Raw genomic sequence first — 23,573 nt, forward strand, 5'->3', positions numbered from 1 at the left:
TCCTGGAGACTGACATTGCCCAGGGAAGGGTCAATCAGGGACACTGGAATTAAACCTATAATCAGACTGCATGCTGACAACCTGCAAGAGAAATAAATTAAGGACCACGGAAGCTACTTGCTGAAGTGAAACTAGGGGCTTTTACTTATAGAAAGAACATATGTGAACCCTCTATGAGATTACTAATAGAATCTGAACCAAGGCCTTTTATCTACACACCAAGGTTTGTTGTAGCTTTGCATTATATGCTTTCATGTTATTCTAGTTGTCTTTCCTTTACTATGGTATGTAAATTTTACTTTTTAATTTGGGTCCTCGGATTGAGAACATACAGCAGTGAGTTTACCTCAAACAAAGGGAAATCTCTTTCTTAACTCTGACAAGAGCAAAAAGTACCTCACCTGATCCACTTAGTTAAGAAGACCTCCAAAGAGGGACAAACAGGCTACATTCAGCAGGGGCATGCAGGGGGAAAAAGAGACAGTCATGAGTAACAGCAAGATTAGGGAATGAAGTTACATATTCTGCACACTAGAGGAAACATATTGCCCTAAGAAAATATTCTCAAGCCAGTCAAAAAGAGATATTTACATATTGCTAGAATCAGTTCTTCACCTGAAATGTTATTTCAGTTGTTGCATGTAACTCAAGAGGAAGCATTCCTTATATTTAACATACTGATTATGAACACAGCAAAATATATTCAGTTTACCTTTATTGAGCTGACAAATACCAGCCAAAAAACATTTATAAAAATCAAAATACTTAAATAACCATTAATTGAGAGAAGTGCCCTTACTAGTTCAATGAATAAGATCTAGCAACTACTCTATAGTTTAAAGTGATTTTTTTTAACCTAACATCTTTTGTGCAGCTTTTCTATTATGCTGTGTGGAGATATCAAAGTTGTATGCCCCAATTCTGTAATGACAATGACATTTATGAAACCAACTCTTTCAAAAATAGTAAACTGTTCTTTTGGACATAAAATCATCATGTGTTGCACTGCCACATTCTATGGTGTAGTCAACTACATAAAATAAATGTTAGTTGGTATGTTATCAGTGAACAAACTATCTAAATCATTAGTTTAACTTTTGCCTCATTTCACATGGTATACAAAGGAACTATTTTCACTGCTAACGTGAAATACTACACAAGGAAACAAGCAATTCAGTAAAAAATGGTCAGAGATCTCCTCAAAACTGATACACTAATACAGTATATTTCAGAAACTGACTAAAAGTTAGGCTACTAAAACATGAACAAAGATTTTTTGCCACAAGTGTATATGATTTCAGAAATACCAAAACGTGGCTAAATTGCATTGAAACTACATCTTATTCAGCAGAATACAATACATATTAATCCAGGCAAAAATAAGTTTAAGGACAAAAGTTTCAACAGAAATAATTTGCAGCATTTATTCAATACTGAATATTCAGATACTTTATCAAGCCAGTTACATGTAAAGTAACCTCTGCCATTTAAATTACAATGTATAATGTGCATTATCTAAAATTACTAGAATGCAGTAGCTTACAATTTACAGTTAGCTTTGAATGAACCAACAAAAGTGAAACTGGTTTTATATTGAGATTTGAGGGAATAGCGTACGCTACCTATAACAGACATTTAAATGACTTTCATGGCAAGCTCAATCTATGTAAAAAGAAAAGGGAGTCATTTCAAGAACTATGAATTCTTTCAGTTTAGGATTTGAACATTCACCTTCAAAATTAAATTTCAGTTTTATTTTTTCCAAATAATGAGGGAACTAAATATTACATTTGATTTACTATAACAAAGCCTGCTCTGAACATCTAAGCCCTGTTTCTAACTAGAGCAGAACAAGGAAGTTCCTCCACCAGCAAGATAGTTATTCCACCCATATTTATGATTGGAAAGAACTCCTTCATTTTTTCTTGATTAATACCTTAAAGCTGCTCATGAAGAGCAAGATCACAAGTACAATGGGTAAACTGTTCTAAATAGGACTTCAAGCAAAAGAAATATTCAGAACGAAGCTGCTTTTTTATCTCAACAACTGTTTTCAAGTTGAAACTAGACTTGGAAATTCACCCATACAGTCAGTTGACAGATCTCCTGACATTTTCAGTGGATGTTAGTTCCCATGCCAGGCATATTTGATATCTAAAATACAAAATTATGTGAATTTATAACAGCATTTTATGAAGATTTAATGTGTAACACACTTACACTTGACACAGGAAATATTTTACAACTTTAATATATTAAACATCTCAGCAAGGAACATAAAGCCTATGCACACAATACAGTGACATGAACAAACACTAAAGACTTATTTTTCCTTTCAATAGCACTGACATCGTGAATGGTTAACAAGTTATACTATATCGTAAAACAGTCTCCTTTCTCCACACAACCTATACATACAGTATCATATGGATATATTACATAGCACAGAAACAAGCAGCAGATGCATTAAGGGAATAGGGGCTATATGCATCATATAGCCTGCCTAAGAAGAGGCAAACAACAGAAAACATTTATGCAGTCAGCATAGATACAATCCGTATAGCTAATTAAATACCCGTCATTTTCAAAAGTAAATCCACAGTTAGGGGAAGAAAGGCTTTAAAGAGAGTTTTGCACCCAGCTTCAGAAGCAATATGAGCAGATTAAGCTATCAAAAACTGGGTCCACTCTAGACTGGCCTTGATGCACATGCAGTACATTTGTTTTCAGAATGCAAGATTAATTGGGAATGTCCGCACTATTGTTTCGATTTCCATATTTGTGATGAATGACTAGCAGCACAACACCTAGAAAGAAGCATATGGACCCCACAGTGATGTAAGCAATTCCCAGAAATGGATTTTTGCCTCCCATCCATGATATGGTACTCAGGATCATCCGTTTCCGTCCATCGAAACTGTACACAGGGTAATCTGAAGAATATATAGGAAAATTCACCCTAATTCCAGTCATTTAATTAGAAGTACGGCTGGCATATTAAAACTTGAGATCATTTCAGTTGGTAACAGAATGTAACACCATCCCTCCAATATCTGATTTCATTAGTAACCTAATTTTCATTCTCAGTTTTCATGTACTTTCCACTACTGTGCAGCAAAATGAAAAACAATAAGCATAATTACAGTAAGACTCTCACTGACCAGTACACAGCTGCTTGTCACACAAATGATTAAGAATTCTTGTACAGACCCTGCTAAATTTTTAATATCAACCTCTGCAATGACTGCCTTTTCTTCCTCCTGTCTGGTATTTTGGATTCTCACCTAACCTTCAACCTGTCATCTACTTTACCTGCTGCTCTGACAACATCCGTCTCATTAAACCCCTTCACTGGCTTTCATTCACCTTCAAGATCAATTTTAAGCATGTCCTGGAGCAGATCCTCAGCTGGTGTAAACTGTCATAGCTCCAATGACTACAGTTTCTACAAGTGGAGGGAGATGGTCCTTCACGTTCAAGGCTCCCATCTATTTCCTATTCTTTTCGCACAGTCTTTCTCTCTCCCTTCACTACGCCCAAACCACCAAACTTCCCCCTTTTTCAGTACATCTTCACTGTAGAAGTAACTGAAATGACTGAATCTGGACATGATTAGCGGCATAGACCTAGCCCAGCCACAAAAGGCGACAGTGCAGAGCTATACTCGAGTGCATCCACTGGACTGTGTCCACATGGGAGCTGTACTCTCAATGTGAAGCATTAAGACTTCTGGGATAATACTCTATGGTTTAGTGCTGCACGGCTCTGTGAACTATTTCCAAGTGTTTTGTGGAAGAACCTGTCAGTCCTTTATGGGCACCTGTGCTGAAGTGGTCTTAGCCCACCGGAAGTAAACCATTTCCAGTCTGTCATATGCTAGATTTCTGTCTGTAGTCTCCATTCTAACTTGTAGCATGGCCTGGATCCAACGCATCTGCGGTTGGCATTAATGCAACTCTCATTCTGGTAACAGGAAGCAGATGCAGGCACGACACTGGTAGGCGACATTTTGACAGCAGCTTGTCACCCTGAGAATGCAGCAGTGTGCCTTGCTAAGGAGATCACAAAGGCTGAAGGCAGACATGGAATATTGGAGATAGTTGATGCAGGTTTTAAACACTGTGGAATCCCTCCAACCTAACTAATGCTTCTGGAGCAAAACCACAAGCAGAGTGATGGGACTATATTGTCATGGAGAGCTGGGATGATAAGCAGAGAGGCCAGAATTTCCACATGAGGAAGGCCACATTCTTGGAGCGGCATGAGGAGCTTGTCTTGGCCCGTTGGGACCAGGACATGCAGAAGAGACAGAGAAAAAAAGATATACAGCCTGGTGGAGGATTGTGGGAAGGCAATGGCAGATTAGTCGTCCCTGAGTCGATTTGCCTGTGCCCATACTGCAAAATGAACTGGTTACCAGACCATGCATAAGCAGCACTATGGCTTTAGCATATACCTCCAGAGAGGCCAGATAGCTAGGGCCGAAAGCACCATAACAGAGCTAGAAATCTGTGTATACAGTCAGGAACTAGGTTAGGGACAATATCCAAGTAAGAGCCCAAGTTAACTCTGCAGCGAAGACAAGCCCTAAGGGTCCTCCAGCTTTGTCTCTGGGTTTACCATGCAAACCCTGTACCTGGAATCCATCCCTTGCATTGCCATGCCTCCACCACCTCCTCAAAAGGCACTATCGTTCTCTCCTCAGTAAAGTATTAAACTGAATGATTGTCTTTATACCTGTCTAAAGGACTTAGCACATTACTCCCACTACATAAATAATTCCGTACAAAAAACTAGTAAAAGAAAATGACTAAAGTTACAAAGTCAAGCACTCAAAATTAAGAAATGCCAGGACTAAGGTTTCCACAAGATGGATTTACTTGTGCATCTGTATATCCTGAAATCTGTGCAGCATGCTTCTGAATTTCTTGACCAGGAACTGAAAACTCGTAAATTAAACTAAACAGATTACACTAGAGTGTGCCTGAAGCTTCTGATTTTTTGGAACCAAAATTAATTGGTTTAAACAGCTTGCAGACTCCACAAGCATATCCTACATTCTTCCTGACCCAAAGTTATTCACTGTTTATGAACTTTTAAAAACTCAGGCTGTTTGACAAAACCCATCAAGAAGTCTCTGCACACCTCAACATTCTCAGAGCTTCAAGTTTTCACAGCAAAAACCAATTCAAAAGCCTACAAAACAATCTAAGGACCAGTTCTCATTTGAGGACAAATCAAAAATGTGAAATGTTTAGGCCAGAGTTTCCATGTGTCTGATAAATGCCAGGCTTTTCTAGAGTGATTCATTTGGGCACTTTTTACAGTATCAAACTAGTTACCTCCACTATAGATGCTATGTTGCCCTCTTCCAACCAATTAACAGAGCAGTGTTCTTTGCACAAGTAGTAAACTGGGCTGATAATTTCATTAATTTACAAATAGACATGCTATGTGGTTCTGCTATGCAACTAATAAAATAAAGTACAAAAAGGATATTATTCACAAACAACATCCTATGCATTAGCTTCTCTGAATTCATCTCAAAACAAAAGTTTCATATTACATATTCTCAAAACTGAAATACTGACATCTGACAAATTCTGAAAGCTACAAATACATACATTCAAATATTCCAGATGATATTAGCAGTTTTAAAAGTTTCAATAAAGGATACTGTATGTGATGTCCAAAGAGTACTTTCCAGCTTGTAAGGTAGGCTGCAAGTTATTCTTTCTCTCAATCAAGCGATATAGTTTACGAAATGTAGGCAATGCTGCAGTACGCATCCACACAATAAAGTCTTCATTAATGAACCCATTGTTGTCTGGTTCTGAATCCAGCATATACACTGGTTTGGGCCAGTTCACAGGCTTTGTTGTGCCTAAAATTAAAGAATTCAATTAACTAGAAATATTTAGACAAGAGGTATATCTTCCAGGTTTAGATACTGGGGTGCTCTTAAGAACTTTTTTCTAAGACTCTGAGGTGTATATGCATTTCCAGATATCGGCAATCAAAGGTAATTTAGTTTTTGGCCAATTATAAATCAATGCAAGGAATTAATACAGTTGCCAGAGGATCATACTCAGATCAATTTCAGTCAAAAAAAGTTAGATTTTGGAAAAAAATGATTTTTACAGAACCTATCAATAGAAATATTTTTAAATTTAAGATTAGTGAAGTGCTTTTGGTATCTAAAGAGTTGTAGGATTTGTCAGAGTTAGCAACCCAAAAATTGCAACACTCTGCTAGCATATTACAATTAGAAAGTCAGAATGGTTCAAAACTAAGTGAAACGCAAAAAAGAAAAAGTAGTCTGAGTGGTACAAAGTTACATTATTAAAATATATAGTAATCCAAAGCATTATTAGCAGCATAAACAATAAAGTTTTCTTATGGCTATGATTTTAAGTCAGCATACCTTTAACCATGACACAAAAAGTTAGAACCAGATTAACAGGATTAACAGAAAGGGTGAAACAAGCAGAAATTAAAAGTAAGATGGTAATTAAGTGCAACATTAGCTGCACTCCAGCATTAATTGTTAGCTGAATATTTTGTTTCAAACAATGTTTAACTCTTATAAGAACGAGCGTATGCCTGAAAGCCATGACTTTCACGATGATAATTTTTTGTTTAAATAAAGAGCATTGCCCCACTCAGTCTCACAAAGAGCAATACGCTTCCATAAATATTTACAAGTTAGTTAGTTGTCAGATCCAATGAATGCGAGTTTTTTACACAATCCATATTATAAAATAAAGAATTTGACTTAATTCCCCACGAGAGTTCATAAAGTTAGAATAGCGTGCCTTGATTTTTCTTTTTATGTTTATGACATGTTTTGCTTGACAAACCACTAACTTTACTTAAGACATTTTCTAGAATTTCAGAAAGATAGGCAGGGAATTATAACATGTTCTAATTCCAGCATTTTAAAATTTCTTTTTGAAAGTTTGAAAGTTTCTTTCAATGACTGTACTGATTTTAAATCATTAATAAAAATACTACAGTAAAATAAACACACATATGATTGTCTGAAAATGACCGAAACTCTCTCTCTGCAGGGCAAAAAAAGTGTTGAGCTTGGTATTCTTAGCAGAACCACAGCACAGTTATATTAGAATGTCCACTGCAATGCTTGTACAGGAAGAAAAAAATCAGTAACAATAGCTTTTTATTAAAATGTATTTGACATGTTTTCAATATAAAATTTTAAGATCTTACCTTGGAAAAGTGCTGTCAAATTATTTGCATTTCCAGAAGGATTCCTGAACTTAACGTTTTTATCTGTCCACCAAGCAATACCTTTTTTATTCAAAGTAATAGGCATCCTTGTTTCATTAATAATGTGAAACAATTCCAATGTATCTAATATGAGAAATTCAAGTTAGAGAAAGGGGGTATAAAAACCTTCAACTGACTCTAGTTTCATCTTTTTACATTTATTTGATACTTCCACACAAACTGGAGAAGGCAGCATTTATAGCTATGATTATCAGAGTAAATGAATTGTTTCATAGGACACAATATGTCATAGAATCATAGCAATGTAGGACTAAAAGGGACCATGATAGGTCTTCTAGTCAAGTCCACAGCACTGAGGCAGGACTAAGTATTATCTAGACCAGTGGTTCTCAAAGCCGGTCCGCCGCTTGTTCAGGGAAAGCCCCCGGCAGGCCGGGCCGCTCCAGGTCAATGGGGGCTGCAGGAAGGGCGGCCAGCACATCCCTCGGCCCACGCCGCTTCCCGCAGCCCCCATTGGCCTGGAGTGGCGAACCGCGGCCAGTGGGAGCCGCGATCAGCCAAACCTGCGGTCATGGCAGATAAACAAACCGGCCCAGCCTGCCAGGGGCTTTCCCTGAACAAGCGGCAGACCGGTGTTGAGAACCACTGATCTAGACCATCCTTGGCAGGTGTTTGTCTAACGTGTTCTTAAAAACCTCCAATGACAGAGATTCCACAGCCTCCCTAGGTAATTTGTTCCAGTGCTTACCTACCCTTATAGTTAAGAAGTTTTTCCTAATGTCTGACCTAAATCTCCCTTGCTGCAATTTAAGCCCATTCCTTCTTGTCCTGTCCTCAGTGATTAAGGCGAACAATCTCTCACCTTTTTTTAAAACACCTTTTACATACGTAAAGACAGTTATCTTCCGTCCACCCCCACTCTAAATCTTGTCTTCTCCAGACGAAAGAAACACAGTTTTTTCAATTTTTCCCTATAGGTTATGTTTTCTAGATCTTTAATATTTTTTGTTGCTTTCCTCTGGACTTGCTCTAGTTTGTCCAATCTTTCCTGAAGCATGATGTCCAGAACTGGACAGAATATTCCAACTGAAGCCTTATCAATGCTGAACAGAGTGCAAAAATTACTTCTTGTGTCTTGCTTATAACATTCCTGCTAATACATCCCAGCATGATATTCACTTTTTTTGCAACAGATTTAAATTGTTGACTCTTAATTTGTGATGCACTCAACCCCCAGAACCTTTTCTGCAATATTCTTTCCTAGGCAGTCATTTCTCACTTTGTATTTGTGCAACTGATTATTCCTTTCTAAGTGTAGTACTTCGCATTTGTCCTTCTTGAATTTCATCCTATTTAATTTAACAACATTTCTCCATTTTGTCAAGATCATCCTGAATTCTAATTCTGTCCCCGAAAGGGCTTGCAACTCTTCTCAGCTTGGTATCATCCACATACTTCGTAAGTGTACTTCCTATGTAATAATTTAAATAAATTATGTAGATATTCAATAGAACCAGACCCAGGACAGATCCTCGCAGGGCCGCACTCTGATTTGCCCTTCCCGCTTGATTGTGAACCATTGATGACTACTAAGATAATCGCTAATGGCTCAGAGATCTCTTCAGCCAGTTCCTTACCTATTCTAGGATGGATTTAATCAGGCCTTGCCAATTTGATGACATCTAGCTTGTCTACGTAATTCTTAACTTGTTCTTTTCCTATTTTAGTCTTAGATCCTACCCCATTTACACTGGTGTTCACTATGTTAGTCATCCAATCACTGTTTGTTTTCACCAAAAACAAGCACAAAAGGCATTTAACACTTATGCCATTGGTGCAATTTCTTGTTTTTGTCTTTCCCTCCTCATTAAGTAATGGGCCTACTGGGCCCTTGGCATTCCTCTTACTTCCCATGTATTTGTTACCCTTTATATTCCTAGCAACGTTAATCCTGGTTTGTGCATCAGTCTTTCTAATTTTGTCGCCAAATGCTTCTGTTTTTTTTAATATTCATCCTTTGTAATTTGACCAAGTTTCCACTTCTTGTATGACTCTTTATTGAGTTTCAGGTTACTGAAGATCTCCTAGTTAAGCCAGCATGATCCCTACCAAACTTCCTATCTTTCCTACATTTCCCCCACACTGGGATAGTTTGCTCTTGTAGCCTTAATAATGTCTCTCTAAAAATCTGACAACTCTTATGAACTCTTTTTTTCTCCCTTTGATTTGCTTCCCATGGGATCTTACCTACCAATTCTCTGAGTTTGCTAAAGTTTGTCTTCTTGAAGCCCATAATCTTTATTCTGTTGTTTTCTCTCCTACCATTCCTCAGAATCATGAACTCTATCATTTCATGATCATTTTCACCCAAGCTGCCTTCCACTTTCAGATCATCAAATAGTTCCTCCGTTTATCAGAATCAAATCTAGAATAGCCTCTCCCCCAGTTGCTTTCTCCACCTGCTATAATAAAAAGTTGTCACCAATGCATTCCAAGAACTTGTTGCATAAGCTGTGCCATGCTGTAGTATATTCCCAACAGAAGTCCAGGTAGTTGAAATCCCCCATCACCAAGTTCGGTGTTTTTGGATGGATTTTATTTATCATTATTCGTTGTTTTTAAAAAAAAAAAAAAAGCCTCATTCACCTCTTCTTCCTAGTAGTCTACAGTGGAAACCTACTATGACATCACCCCTCTATCCTTACCCAAAGACTTGCAACAAGTCTGTCGCCTACTTCCCTGTCAACTTCAGTGCAAGCGTATATACATTTTTGAATATATAAAGCAATGCTTCCTCCTTATTTCCCCTGCCTGTTCTTCCTGAACAAGCTACACCCTATATCCAATATTCCAGTCATGTGAATTATCCCACCAAGTTTATGTGATGCCAATTATGTCACAACTGTGATTCAATGGTATTTCTGATTCTTCCTGTTCATTCCCCATATTTCTTGCATTCGTATATAGACATCTATTTATTAGATTTCCCCTCTACATTTCCTCTGCTTTCTTTTGTCCCTGCTGTGCTTGCCCATGTTTCCCCCCAGATTCTGACCCTTCACCCAGAGCTCCATATATTTTATTTTATATATAGTACTATATATATATATATATATATATATATATATATATATAAACACATACTAGATAAACGTAACAGCCAGTGCCATGTGGAAGTTATCCCCAACCCCTGCTGCTATAATTGAATGAATCTGATAACACAGTTTCAGAAGGAAAATAAGCAGTAGCAGTTCCCCTAGCATGTTTCCCCTCCAGCACTCAAGTATAACAAAATCTATTTGCTCTGCACAGTTAAAGCTTGTCTAATTTAAAGACAAAATCCTCTAACATTTTTAATCAATTTAAAATAATTTATAGCACAATTTGACATGTGGACCAGATTGCAAAAGTGTCTTGATATTTTTATAAGGTGGTTTAAAAGAAAATACCATACCATTAAACATACTGTTGGCAATAGCTCCACAAGGAGCAATGGGTTTACCCTCACTCGTGCGGTAAGGCTCACACTCCTTACTGGGATTCTAATATTTAAAAGAAAAGAAGAGATAGTTGAGATCTGCAGCTAACTAATCCTATTATCAACTACATTTTCAGTATGCCTTGAACAACATAACTTGAATTGCCAAAAGTCTAAACTATTTAAAATATCATTTTTAATATTAATTGTAATAATTTTTACTCACTAAACAAAAACTGAATCAGAATTCAGAACCCACATAGTGCATACATTGTAGAATATAAAGGGTTTTTTTTAATCAATGCTCTATATAGTGGAGTTTTTGTATGCTTTTGATCTAATGCTTCAGCATACCCAAAATATATTTAAATAACATTTCCACCATTAAACCATTGAGAAAGTTGACTATCTGAAAAAAAGACTTAGGCACTTAACAGGAAATATTTATATACTGATAAAAGACCAATAAATATTATAAAATGAAAATGTAAAATGTTTTGAGACAAAGCATCCAAGTTAAAAAACTTACTTCAGTGGCACTACAGCCACTTACTGGAACTCTCCCACCCTTTTATAAAGGTCACAGGAAACAGAGAGAGAAGTATCTGCTGGAGCCACAAATAGCCAACAACTCCCTTATCAAGAGCCTAAGACCCAGTCTTCACTTAAAAGTTAGGTCGACATAGCTACAGATATGAAAACTGCATACCCCTGAGCACGACAGATATGCTGACCTAATCCCAAATGTAGATGCAGCTAGCTTGATGGAAGAATGCTTCCAATGACCTAGCTATAGCCTCTTGGGTACATGGAGTTCCTACAGTGATGGAAAAACCCATTCCATCACTGTAGTCTATGTCTTACACTAAGGGGCATAGCTATGGCACCACTGCTATGCCACTGTAGCACCCTTAGTTTAGACACGGCCTAATTAAGAACATAAGAATGGCCCAAATGGGTCAGACCAATGGTCGATCTAACCCAGTACTTTGTCTTCCAACAGTGGTTGGTGCCAGATGTCTCAAAGGGAATGAATAGAACAGTCCAATTATCAAGTGATCCATCCCTGTCATCCAGTCCCTAAATCTCTGACTGCCGGAAGCGGGAACACCCAGAGATTGAGGTTGCATCCCTGATCATCTTGGCTATTTGCCGCTGATGGACCTATCCTTCATTAACTTACCTAATTCTTTTTTGAACCCAGTTATACTTCACAACAATCCCTGGCAATGAGTTCCACAGGTTGACTGTGCCTTATGTGAAGAAGTACTTCCTTATGTTTGTTTTAAACCTGCTGCTTATTAATTTTATTGGGTGACCCCTAGTTCTTGTATTATGTGAAAGGTAAATAACACTTTCTTATTCACTTTCTCTACACCATTCATGATTTTATAGATCTCTATCATATCCCCCTCAGTCATCTCTTTTCTAAGATGAACAGTCCCACTCTTTTTAATCTCTCCTCATACTCATTCTTTTTTGCCTTTTCCTATACTTTTTCCAATTATAATACATCTTTTTTGAGATGGGGTGACCAGAACTGCATGCAGTATTCAAGATGTGGGTGTATCATGGATTTATATAGTTGCATTATGATATTTTCTGTTTAATTATCTATCCCTTTCCTAAAGGTTCATAAAATCGTTAAGTTTTTTGACTGCTGCTGCACATTAAGCAGATGTTTTCAGAGAACTATCCACAATTACTCCAAGATCTCTTTCTTGAGTGGGAACAGCTAATTTAGACCCCATCATTTTGTATGCATAGTTGGGAATATGTTTTCCAATGTGCGTTACTTTGCACCAATCAACATTTCATCTGCCATTTTGTTGCTCTGTAACCCAGATTTCTAACTCTTTGCAGTCTGCTTTGGACTTAACTATCTTGAGTAATTTTTTATAGTTCGTAAACTTTACCACCTCACTGTTAATCCCATTTCCCAGATTATTCACGAATATGTTAAACAGCGTAGGTCCCTGTATAGATCCTTGGGTGACCCTGCTATTAACCTCTCTCCACAGTGAAAACTGACCATTTATTCCTATCCTTTGTGTTCCCACACCACCTGTAGAAAACAAAGCATGCCTAAAGAGGCCATGAGAAACTTCACATAGTTGTTTTGAATACATGCATTTTAGTACTGATATTTGATAACTAGTAGCTAATCAACTGGAATGCTGAATCTGAGTATCCAATTCTAAGCATTGAAATCTGCTAACTAGCTGGCCATTTTTCATTAGTGAAAGATAAAACTTCAGACAGAACAGATGGAGCTAAACTGGTTTCACTGCCTGAAAAGCACCACAGATCTAAGCTAATCTAAACACATTTATTTGCAGTGAGCAATAATCAATCTACTGTACCACAATCCATCAGATAGAAGTACAGAATGTCCATTCAGTGCAACATATATGAAGTCACCAATATGACACTGATTCTTTGACAATGTCTCCTACTACATAAAGAGAAGTGTCTATTTCACCTCAATGCTGAAAATGCTTCTGCAGCATGTTGATTTATGTTACCTAATTATTACTAATGATTAGACTTGAGCATAAGTTTACTTACAAATAAAGAACTATTATCACCATTTAGTTGGCTGTCATCCCGAGACTTCACATAACGACGATGGTTTTGATAGAAGTTGGACAGTCCATAATACATAAACACATTGGTCTGCAAAATACAAGGTGGCAGATTGAAAGAGGATATTCAATAACACCAATACATAAGATAACGATCCATAAGATACATTAATTCCTGGTTGATACAGCCAGGAAATTGACAAATATTTACATATTGATGTTCTACATTTATTCTACATTAGTAATATTCATAATATTTGCTCAGGAGACAAATCAAAACAAAATGTTTTATACTGCCAGTATTGTAAACTCAGCCTGGCTTCTGAAAGACAAGTTGTGTCCTTCTAGCCTCACGTATCACAAGTAATCATCAAGAAATTCTGAAATACCTTACATTCGCTGTTTAACAATTCAAAGGCAACAATGAAAGTTTCTTTAGTGTCAATATCTAAGTTCAAGGGGTGTCCACACTCACTGTATCCAACACTAAGGCCCATATCCACAAAGGGACTTAGGCACAGCAATGCTGAGTATTGCTGTGCCTAATTTTTAGGCACCTAGAAAAATCACTGAAAGAATAATGGAATCCACGAAGCCTGAGTCAGGGTCTTAGCCTAGCTTTTCTATACAATGAATACGGAGAGATAGGTTACTAAAGCTGTGATCCACACAAGCCAGTAAGTTAGGTGGCTCCTTGCCTAACCTAGCCAATGGGAAATGCCAATGACAGGGGTATATCATAAGCCCCCTCCCTCTCATGGATTTTCACTGGCAAAATCTGGGCTACAGGGAGGCATCTAAGCCTGCTTGTTATCCACAACTGGGAAACTCCTCTCCTGGAGTCAGACGGCTTAGCGCCTAACCCATTCTTGCATGAAACAGAGGAGCAGCAGCCACCTTCCTTATAAGTTTTAGCCTACTGGTTAGAGGACTCCACCTGGAATATGAGAGACCCATGCTCAGTTCCTCCCCACCCCATCTGAAGGGAAGAATGGATTTGAACAATGGTCTCCCACTTGTCAGAAGAGCACTCCAACCACAGGACTATTGGGTATTCTGATCTGGGGGGTCTCTCACTTACAACACAAGAGGGGTCAGGCAGCATACAGTCACATGGTATTGCGCAATTCAAGTAGTCCCAATTTTCCAAATCTTTACATTATATGAGTGTTTCTGAAATTCACATAGAAACTCAAATTTTCTTTTAAAACATAAGACCCCCCAAACTTGTAAAACTGAATGCCCTTAGGGACATTCATAATACTAGTTTGCAAGCCTTGTTTACACTGAGTTTATTGTCAAAATCTCCTTTAATTGCACTACCACCTGCATGGTTCCATCAATGACTGGGAGTGCTAATGAAGCTGGCCACTTGCATCTATACAACAGGGTCATCTAACCCAGGTTAATGATAGTTAAAACATCAGCAGGCAGTCTATGCGAATGCTCCTTCATATTGTACCATCAATGGTGCAACAGAAAGAGAATTTACTAAAACGCTCAGTACAGACTGTTAAAGACTCACATGGTAAATCTATGGATTCGTGACTCAAGGATCTAGTTAATGTTACACATTTCTGGGTGATGATAAATAAATTAAGATCTGATTCAAACCTGTTGTACCGGATGTAGTTTGTAGAGAAGACATACAACACACAGGATTAGTTGATGGGTGAAGAGAAGAGCATAACAGGATTTAATTTTTAAGAATAAGGCAAGTATGATCTTCTAACATACAAATTTAGTTTTTTGACTTAACTAAGCAGATGTGAAGATAGCTAGTACAATACCTTACAAAAGCAATGATAAAATGCAAAAGGTATGAACGTAAAATTATGAGTAATTCTGATGGCAACTCACACACGAAGTAACAGACCTCAAAGGGATGATCCAGTGTAAAGTTAATGGTGCAAGTACAAGGTGGTGTGCTATTCCAGGACACGTTTAAACATTTGTTGCAGGGACTAGAAGAGTCAGTTCCTGTGTAATCAATCTGCAAGAGAAAGAGGATACTGAGTTACAAAGAGAGAAAAACATATCACGATTACTAAACCAAACAGACTGACATAATCTCTGCTGTTTCTCAATCAACTCCATCTCAAATCCAAAGAATATTCCCACACAGAAGACTTCATATAGAATTAAGGTTTCATAGGTGGATTTTTCACATCACAGAAGGGGGGAAAAAAAATAGAATGTCTGTGCTAAAAACAAATCAACACATGGAGGTTTACTTAATACACTGTTACTCCCCATTTAGGCACCTAAATGATGAGGCAAGATTTTCAAAAGCACTCAGAACCCAACCTAGGAGCCGCTGGGTGCTTTTGAAAGGCTAGTTCTTAATATAAGATATTAAGACAATGATGTTGGCATGTCTTTAAGGAAAGCTAGGAAGAACAGATTACCACTGGATGGTGGAAAATACCATCGGTGTTTATTTGATTGATTGTGGATTACCTAACTTTTAAAATAATGTTATTCAAACAACATTAATATGAAGACTTAAAAACCTCAGAGAATATATACATGGGTCAACTCATCATCCTGTTTGGTGTTTTAAACAAACCTTTATTGCAAAGTATGTAAATGCATGAATTTTGCACTGTGTCCTGAAGGATCAGTGATAATTTGAACTGTTTGGATGGTTTTCTTAAAGGCTATTGCACACTGTTTTGACAGGTCTATTGTTGCAGTTAAACCTATTGCCGACCCCCATTATCAACAATACTTTTTCTAGTGTATACCAGGTTTGAGTGTCAGCAAGAAGGTTGAATTAAATAAGGTTATCTAAAAAATAAACAAGTTTTAGGCCCTGTGTTCACTTGGAAATAGCACCATTTCAGCAGTCTCTGTAAGCAATGTGTTTGGATATAGATCTGTAACAGTGCTGCCCAGCCTGTCCTGATCTATACAGGCAGTTGAACTAGTATTGTACTGACACCCGTTGTCAACAATTGATAGTTTTTCTTTGGCAAGCCAAATCTAGGATGAAGTATCTTTCACACAGATCTTAACAGCCAGAACCCACTCTATTCTCTAGTCAGCCAAAGAGTCCTACATAAAAAACAAAGCTTGTTATTTTAAGGTTAAAAAGGCAGTTTGTATTTTAAAATGTCAAGTCTTTAAACAACTGACTGTAAACTCTATGAAGTAGAAAATCTCTCTCTCTCCCTCCATGTTTGTATACCAACAATGGGACCATACTGTTGATTGAGACCTCTTGTCTCTATGGTAATACTAAATATATTAATAATATATTTTTATTTTATTTATTTATTTTATTATATATTATATAATAATAATATTAAACAGTAATTGATAGTAGCAGTAATGCAGAAAGAGAAAGAACAAACCCCATATTTTTTTTCATTTGTAGGTCACCTATAATTGATAGCACACTTAACTGCTGTTATAGGTCAATTTTGTTCATCCCAACAAAGTAAATAATTGGACAATCATTCTGTATACATCATATTATTGATAGTTTAAAAAAACTGCTTTCGACGTGGCTCAGTTTGTCAGTATCTTTTAGAATTGATTTTCAATGTGATGTTTCAGCTCCTGAATGATTCCTAAATAATTTAAATTTATCAAACACTTGCTGCACTGTTCCCTGGGTAGAGGAAAAGCAAGCAAGAGAAACTGGTAAGACACCTTTTTGCTAGCCATATATTTGTTTTCCATCCAACAATTTTTTTTTTTTAAACTGGACTGCTATGAACACACTACCTATCCTCTGAAGTATGTTCATACGACCTAAACAGAATTTCAGAAAATGCTAGGAAAGCGCCTTACGTAAAGGATATGTAATTTTATGTTACGTTAAAGCTGTTAGATAGCTTCCATATTTCAATTAATGACAACTGGAACGAAAATCAGTGTGAAACCTATATATTGTTACTTGACATTTAGGTGAGTGATCAGGACTAATGAAGTATGCTTAAATTACTTCTTATACATTCCCCTTCATAAATAAAACCAATACAACCATTATTTTTTAAACAAGAGACAGAGTTTTATGGAATAAACACGTTTGCGTATAGTAAGAGGTGGAATTATTCACTCAGTCAGACTGCAATTAAATGTATTAACAGAGGTTCCCAGTGGTCCGCGAGCTCCATTCAGGTGGTCCGCAGATAGTTCCCTCTAAGATGCGTGCCTGGGTGACCACATACAGGAGAACGAAGGGCCACACATCTAAATTAGTGGAGCCACGTAGGCATGGTTCCAATAATTAGATGCCTGGACCCTGGAGAAGACGCACATGTAAGGTGATGTGGTGGCCTTGGGGAGAATAGGGGGCAATGGGGTGAGAAGAGGCGGTGGGGGGGGGGGGGGGAATTTGGGATGTCAAGGGCTGCAGCGGCCAGAGAAAGGGGCAACTTTCCCCAGCTCCAGGGCTGCGGCTACCAGGGAGAGACGGCCCTACTTCCCAGCTTCAGCTCTGTGGCTGCTGCAGGAAGGGAGAGACCCCACTCCTTTCCAGCCCCAGCTCGGGGGCTGCCGCGGCGGGGGACCCCCTTCCTTTATTACTGTTTTTTATATAGTGCTTTTACACCGCAGATCACGGATTGGATGCAGATACAAATTTTGAATCCGTGCAGGACTCTATTTGCCAGCTCTGGATTATTTCAGAGAGGCATATAGGCTACTCTAAAATATGCCAGCTAGCTATGGCTCTGAAAGGACAACATATAAGCCAGAAATGGCCCAGGCACATTCACATTCCAGCCACACCCTTTATTCCATTCCAGGGACTGCAAGAATGGCATAGAAAACAACTAAAATGGGTCTCTGCCAGTTAGGAATTTACTCATGCCAAGGGAATCCAACAGGTCTGTTGCAGCACAAGAAGGCTAGACTGCAGAAGAAAATTTGGTTATGTATCTTTAAAAAGACAATCATTAAAGAGTCTGGGAAATAAATGAATGATCCCCACTGGGATATAATCTTTTATCGTTATCACAACATATATTCCATGCCATTGAACCGTAACTTGTCAAAAAAAAAAAAAAACAGTGGGAACATATTTATTTATTTATTTTTAAATGAACATTCCTCTACAGCTAGCAAATCTATTTTATGTACTTTTATAGACACTATGGTCTTAGTCTCAATATAAGAACCCCAAAAAGAAAATGAACAGAATGTTTCCCAACCAAGCTGAAAAATGCTAATAGTACATAAACTGTAAGAAACTAGGCCAAAATTTTCACAACTGGGAACTTCCAATTAAATCTTCTTAGTCTATATTTAGGCCCAATCCCAAAAACACTTATCCACATGTTTAACTTTAATCAGTGGGGCTACTCATGCAAGAAACGTTAAGCATGTGTGCAAATGTTTGTTAGGTCAAGGTCCTAGGCACCTAGATAAAAGCAGTATATTTTTCAAAGATATTAAGTAACTGAAGCACAATTGACCTCACACACTATGTCTTCACTGCATCTGGAAGCAAGCTTCCCAGCTTGGGTTCACACGCTTGTTTTAGCAGGCTAAATTCAATACAGCTGTGTAGACATTGCTTTGACGCTGTGGCTCCCAAGCCCACCCTACCTCTTAGATTAGAAAGCCTGAGCTGAAACATTTATACAACTTTTTTTTTAATCACACTAGCATGAGCTCCACTAACACAAATCTGTGGACCTGGGCTGGGAGGCTCACTTCCAGATGCAGTACAGACATACCCATTGAGGCTGGGAGGGCACAGCTTTTCTGAAAATCAGATTACTTAAATTTTGTTATCTAAATATAAATTCAGAGCCTTAACTTCAGGCACTCTGCTCTGAAAAATTTGCCCTTTGATTTTAAATATTTTTGTTGTAATAATTTATTCTAGAACAAAGCTAAGAAAATTTGTTTCTTTAAAGAAACGATCAGCTACAATGGTGGTGAATGTGTTAGAAGCAACAACTTTTTACTCTTGTAAACTCTAAATTTGAGTGTTACTTTAATGATTGGAACATGTCCATCCTAAGCGTTATTTCAAGAAGTTACTCTATCAAATCCAACCAGGTTCTTTTAAGAAGCTCAGGGCTGATTTGGAGATGGGATGTGTGGCCTCAAATCTGGGCAGAAAGGCATATATATTTTTAGAAAGCAATTAAGAGTACACACAATACTGGGAGTACGTGAAGTACATTTCCACCTTATCTTTTAAATTCCTTGCCTTTGAGGGTTTATTTTTAAGTAGTCTGATGTTTATATTCCTTTGCATATTGTATTATGGTAGTGTTAACATTTTAACAGAGATATACAAATGAAAAATCTCAGACACTCTTTCAATCTAGCTAATGAAATCATTTCCACAACTACTCCATCTTCACTCCTCAAGGAAGTTATCTCCACTGACTGATAGACAGAAGTGAACAATACTGTTTTCTATACAACTGTATGACTCGATCTGCACACCAAAGTGTATTTTTAAGGGGCTCAATCTGCAGCCACATATCCACTTCACCCTTATACTGTGAGTAAACCCACTGTTTTAAATGGTACTACTGAAAGCAGCATCTATGTAAGTGTTTGCAAGATCAGGGTCTAAATCAACAAGAGAAGCTAAGAGCTGATCAGATTTAACAATGACGGCAAGTTTGTTTTTGATGATGACGCACAACTTTTCAGCTTGGAGCTTTTTAAGAGTTGTAAAGCCAAAGCTTAAGGGTTTATATGAAAGCTGAAGCTAAGTACCAGATGCAAAGTATTGTCTGAGTGTTTATACTACGCTATCACTGGAAAATGCAAACTGAAGAGCACATACCTTTGGTGCATTTACTGCTAAATTTATCTCTGACATGTCAGTCTTCTAGAGAGCACACATGCCAGGAAAAAATGTGTTTTTTATCATCAAAAAATAAACATGACTTTTAACATGCTACAGATGTTTACCTCAGTCTGCTATTAGCATTAAACTACATTTGCCTTGTCCACACTATGATTTTACCATGTGTTAGTAAATGTGGAAAAAAGCCACCTTTTTTCTTAGTGAAATCAAGGTCCTAGTGTTGAAATGTATGCTGACCAGGCTAGAGTAGTGGTCACCAACTTGTTGTTTGCGATTGACTGGTCGATCCTACAGACTGTCCCAGTTGATCGTGATCTCCGATGGTATAGTGGGGCTGCCGCTAAGGCAGGCTCCCTGCCTCCCCCAGCCCCACACCACTCCTGGAAGCAGCCAATGTGGCCCCATGGGGGAGGAGGAGACAGGGTTTGGCCAATGAGAGCTGTGGGGGCAGTGCCTGCAAAGAGGGGCAGCGTGCAAAGCCACATCCCCCGTCGCCCCCCGGGACTACACGGGCATGTTGGCCCCTTCCAGAAGTGATGTGGGGCTGGGGCAGACAGGAAGCCTACCTTAGCCTTGCTGCACCGCCAACTGGGAGCTACCAGAGGTAAGTGTCACCCAACAGGAGGCTTCACCCCAACCTCCAGCCATGAGCCCCCTCCTGGAGCCAGCACCCCATACCCCCTTCTGCCCCAGCCATGAGCCCCCTCCCAGAGCCAGCACCCCAACGCCCCTCCTACACCCAACCTCCTGCTCCAGCCCTGACCCTCCCTCTCAGAGCCAACACCCCGTGCCCTCTCCTGCACCCCAACACTCTGCCCCAACCAGAGCCTCCTCCTGCACCCAAACTCCCTCCCAGAACTTGCACCCCTTACTCTCTCTCTTGCATCCCAACCCCATGTCCCAGGCTCAGCCCAGAGCACCTCCCACACTGCGAACCCCTCGGCCCAGCCCAGAGCCCGCGTCCCCTTCCAAACCCCAACTCCAATCCCCTGCCGCAGCCGGATGAAAGTGAGTGAGGGTGTGGGGACAGCGAGTGACGGGGGAGGGGAGGATGGAATGGGCGGCCCTTGGGGAAGGGGTGAGGTAGATACCGGGTTACCCTTAAATTCAAGAAGTGATCTTGGGTGTAAAAAGTTTGGAGACCACTGGGCTAGAGAAATCAGTATCAAGGAAAGATGCTCAGGGTAGTAGGCAAGGTCATCTTTCATGTTTTGAGTCTACCACTCTATGTTCTTTCAACCTCCATTAGACAGTGCAAGAGATAAACAAGTAATTCAAAAAAAAAAAAAGAACGTTAACATTCGACCAAATTGACAAACACAATCACTTCCTACAGCAGCCACTTTTTCCACCTCTAAAACCACATCAACGACAACAGCATGAAGAGACAGGAAGGATCTGGCAATGCCCAGTGGAACAGCAGAACCCCTTTAATCCTGCAGGCTGCTAGACTGTCACACTCCCCATAAAACCTACCTCACCTGACCCTGGTCTGGAGGATGGATGCTCCCTGTGGAAGACTGGGTCTTCCAGTTATTGCCCAGGCTGGGGATTTTTCTCTGTGTTTCAGAGTAGCATTTGCAATCTCAACCATAATGTGGGGAATTATGGACGGCAGAGACCTATTAGCTACGCTACACTCCCCGCCGCCGCCACAGGCCGGTACTGTACAGCTGGGTCCCTACAGGGTATTTCTCAGAAGTGGTCGGCCTGAGTTCAGAAAGCCCCGTTCCCTCTTCCCAACGTTTCCTGCGCTCGAGATCGCCCCCGCTCACCCTCTGCCAAGGTTTCACCGAGAGACGACGGGCGCCGAGGGGGAAGCTCAGGCACCAGCTGAGAACAGGGAGCCGGCAGCCCCGGCAGCCCAGCGCCGCGAGAAGAGGCGCCCGACAGCCCGCGCCCCGTCCCGACCCCTCACCTCGTACTCGCGGATGTTGTTGGAGGTGACGAAGATGCCGATGCCGATGGGGATGAAGATGAGGCCGATGATGAAGAAGGCGGGCAGCACGGTGCCCGCGGTCAGGATGGGCTGCCAGGCCGGCAGGCGCTGCTGCTTGAATGCGGTGTTATCCGGCTTGCGGCTCTTCCCGGCCCCGCCGGCCGCAGCCCCCACTCCTGACGTGTGCCCGTCCGCCTCCTCCTTCGCGCTGTAGTTCACCGCCATGGGGCCGCCGAGGAGGGGGAGCAGCCAGCGCTCCGCTCGGGAACCGAGGCCGCCTACGCTCGGGCCAGTGAGGGACGCGAGAGCCCTGCGCCTGCGCCTGCGCCTGCGCGCGAGGAAGGGGACAGTTCCGCACCCGCGGAGCCACTAACAACAAACAAACGTCACCAGCTCGGGTGACCGGGGCCACCTTCTTCCGCCCGCCTTCCCCAACCTGCGCATGCGCCGTCGCAGTGGGCGAGGCAGGCGCTTGGCTGGATCCGGAGCGCACAATCGATGACGATAAGTGCCATTAACCTCCACCCCGCCGGCGCAGCAGGCGCCCCCTGCCCGTGCCCTGACGGCGCATGCGCAGATGAGCCCGCGCGCGCAATCTCTTCTCTCTCCCGCCCACGTTGAGGCGTCGCGTGATCCAGTTGCGCTGCCTCGCGAACGGCGACTCGTGTCCTGCGCAGAGACGCAAACGCGTCATCGGGCGGCGAGGGGGGGACTCAGTCAAGCCGCCTGAGCTGCGCCTTTCGAGTCGCCTCTCGCCCCGCTCAGGGCACCCGCGGCCGCCCCTGGACGCCGGGAGCGGGCGCGGAGGGGCTCTGCCCCGCGAACGAGACCCTGAGACGGCTGCCGTCCTAGGGCCGGGTGGGGGGGGACGCTAGTTTGGGCACGGTCAGATCGCCCCCCCACCCCCCCCGTGGCGGCGCGGCGCGGGAGCGCCTCGAGCCCAGCCGGGCCCCCTGCGAACATGGCTGGCCACTGCCTGCGCCCAGGGGCGTTGCCGCGCCGACGGCCCGAGCCCCGCGTGCGCAGGGGGAGCTGCCGCCGGCATTTGTCACACGCTCATTGCTCGGTTCAGCGTCCGTCTGGGAGGGCTACACTGCCGCGGGAACTCGCCCTACGCTACGCCACTCCAGCTGCGGGGATCACGTAGCCAGGGTTGACGTACCTTGGTCGAGTTACTGCGGGGTCCACACTGGAGGGCTCAGGGAGAAACTCTCTTCACTAGACCCACTAAATCGACCGCTGGTGGGTCGATCTCAGAGCATTGAGCCGGGCTGTAGTGTAGCCCTGGTCTACCGTGGGGGGAGGGGGGATTGATCTCTATTCAGCTACAGTTATTCAGGTAACTAAAGCTGCTTAGGTTGGCTTACTTAGATCGACTTATCGTGGTGTCTTCACTGGGGTGAGTCGACTGCTGCCGCTCCGCTGTCGACTCCACTTGCACCTCTCGCAGCTGTGGAGTGCAGGAGTCGATGGGAGAGCGCGTGGGGGTCGATTTATCGCATCCAGACTGCCGGTGGGTAGTGTAGACATACC

General features: G+C 41.0%; 1 protein-coding gene across 1 annotated transcript; it reads right to left on the minus strand.

Moving 5' to 3' along the window:
• Positions 1 to 698: 698 nt before the first annotated feature.
• Positions 699 to 23,067, minus strand: TMEM30A (transmembrane protein 30A). Its single transcript, XM_038395043.2, has 7 exons — positions 22,020 to 23,067; positions 15,191 to 15,307; positions 13,298 to 13,405; positions 10,706 to 10,793; positions 7,231 to 7,374; positions 5,678 to 5,884; positions 699 to 2,933 (listed from the first exon to the last, which is right to left on the minus strand). The coding sequence occupies exons 1-7, from the start codon at positions 22,263 to 22,265 to the stop codon at positions 2,740 to 2,742; spliced, it is 1,104 nt and encodes a 367-aa protein (XP_038250971.1). The 5' UTR covers positions 22,266 to 23,067; the 3' UTR covers positions 699 to 2,739.
• Between the last annotated feature and the right edge of the window lie 506 nt (positions 23,068 to 23,573).

This window comes from Dermochelys coriacea, chromosome 3 (genome assembly GCF_009764565.3).
Source record: "Dermochelys coriacea isolate rDerCor1 chromosome 3, rDerCor1.pri.v4, whole genome shotgun sequence".
NCBI classification, from domain to species: domain Eukaryota; kingdom Metazoa; phylum Chordata; order Testudines; family Dermochelyidae; genus Dermochelys; species Dermochelys coriacea.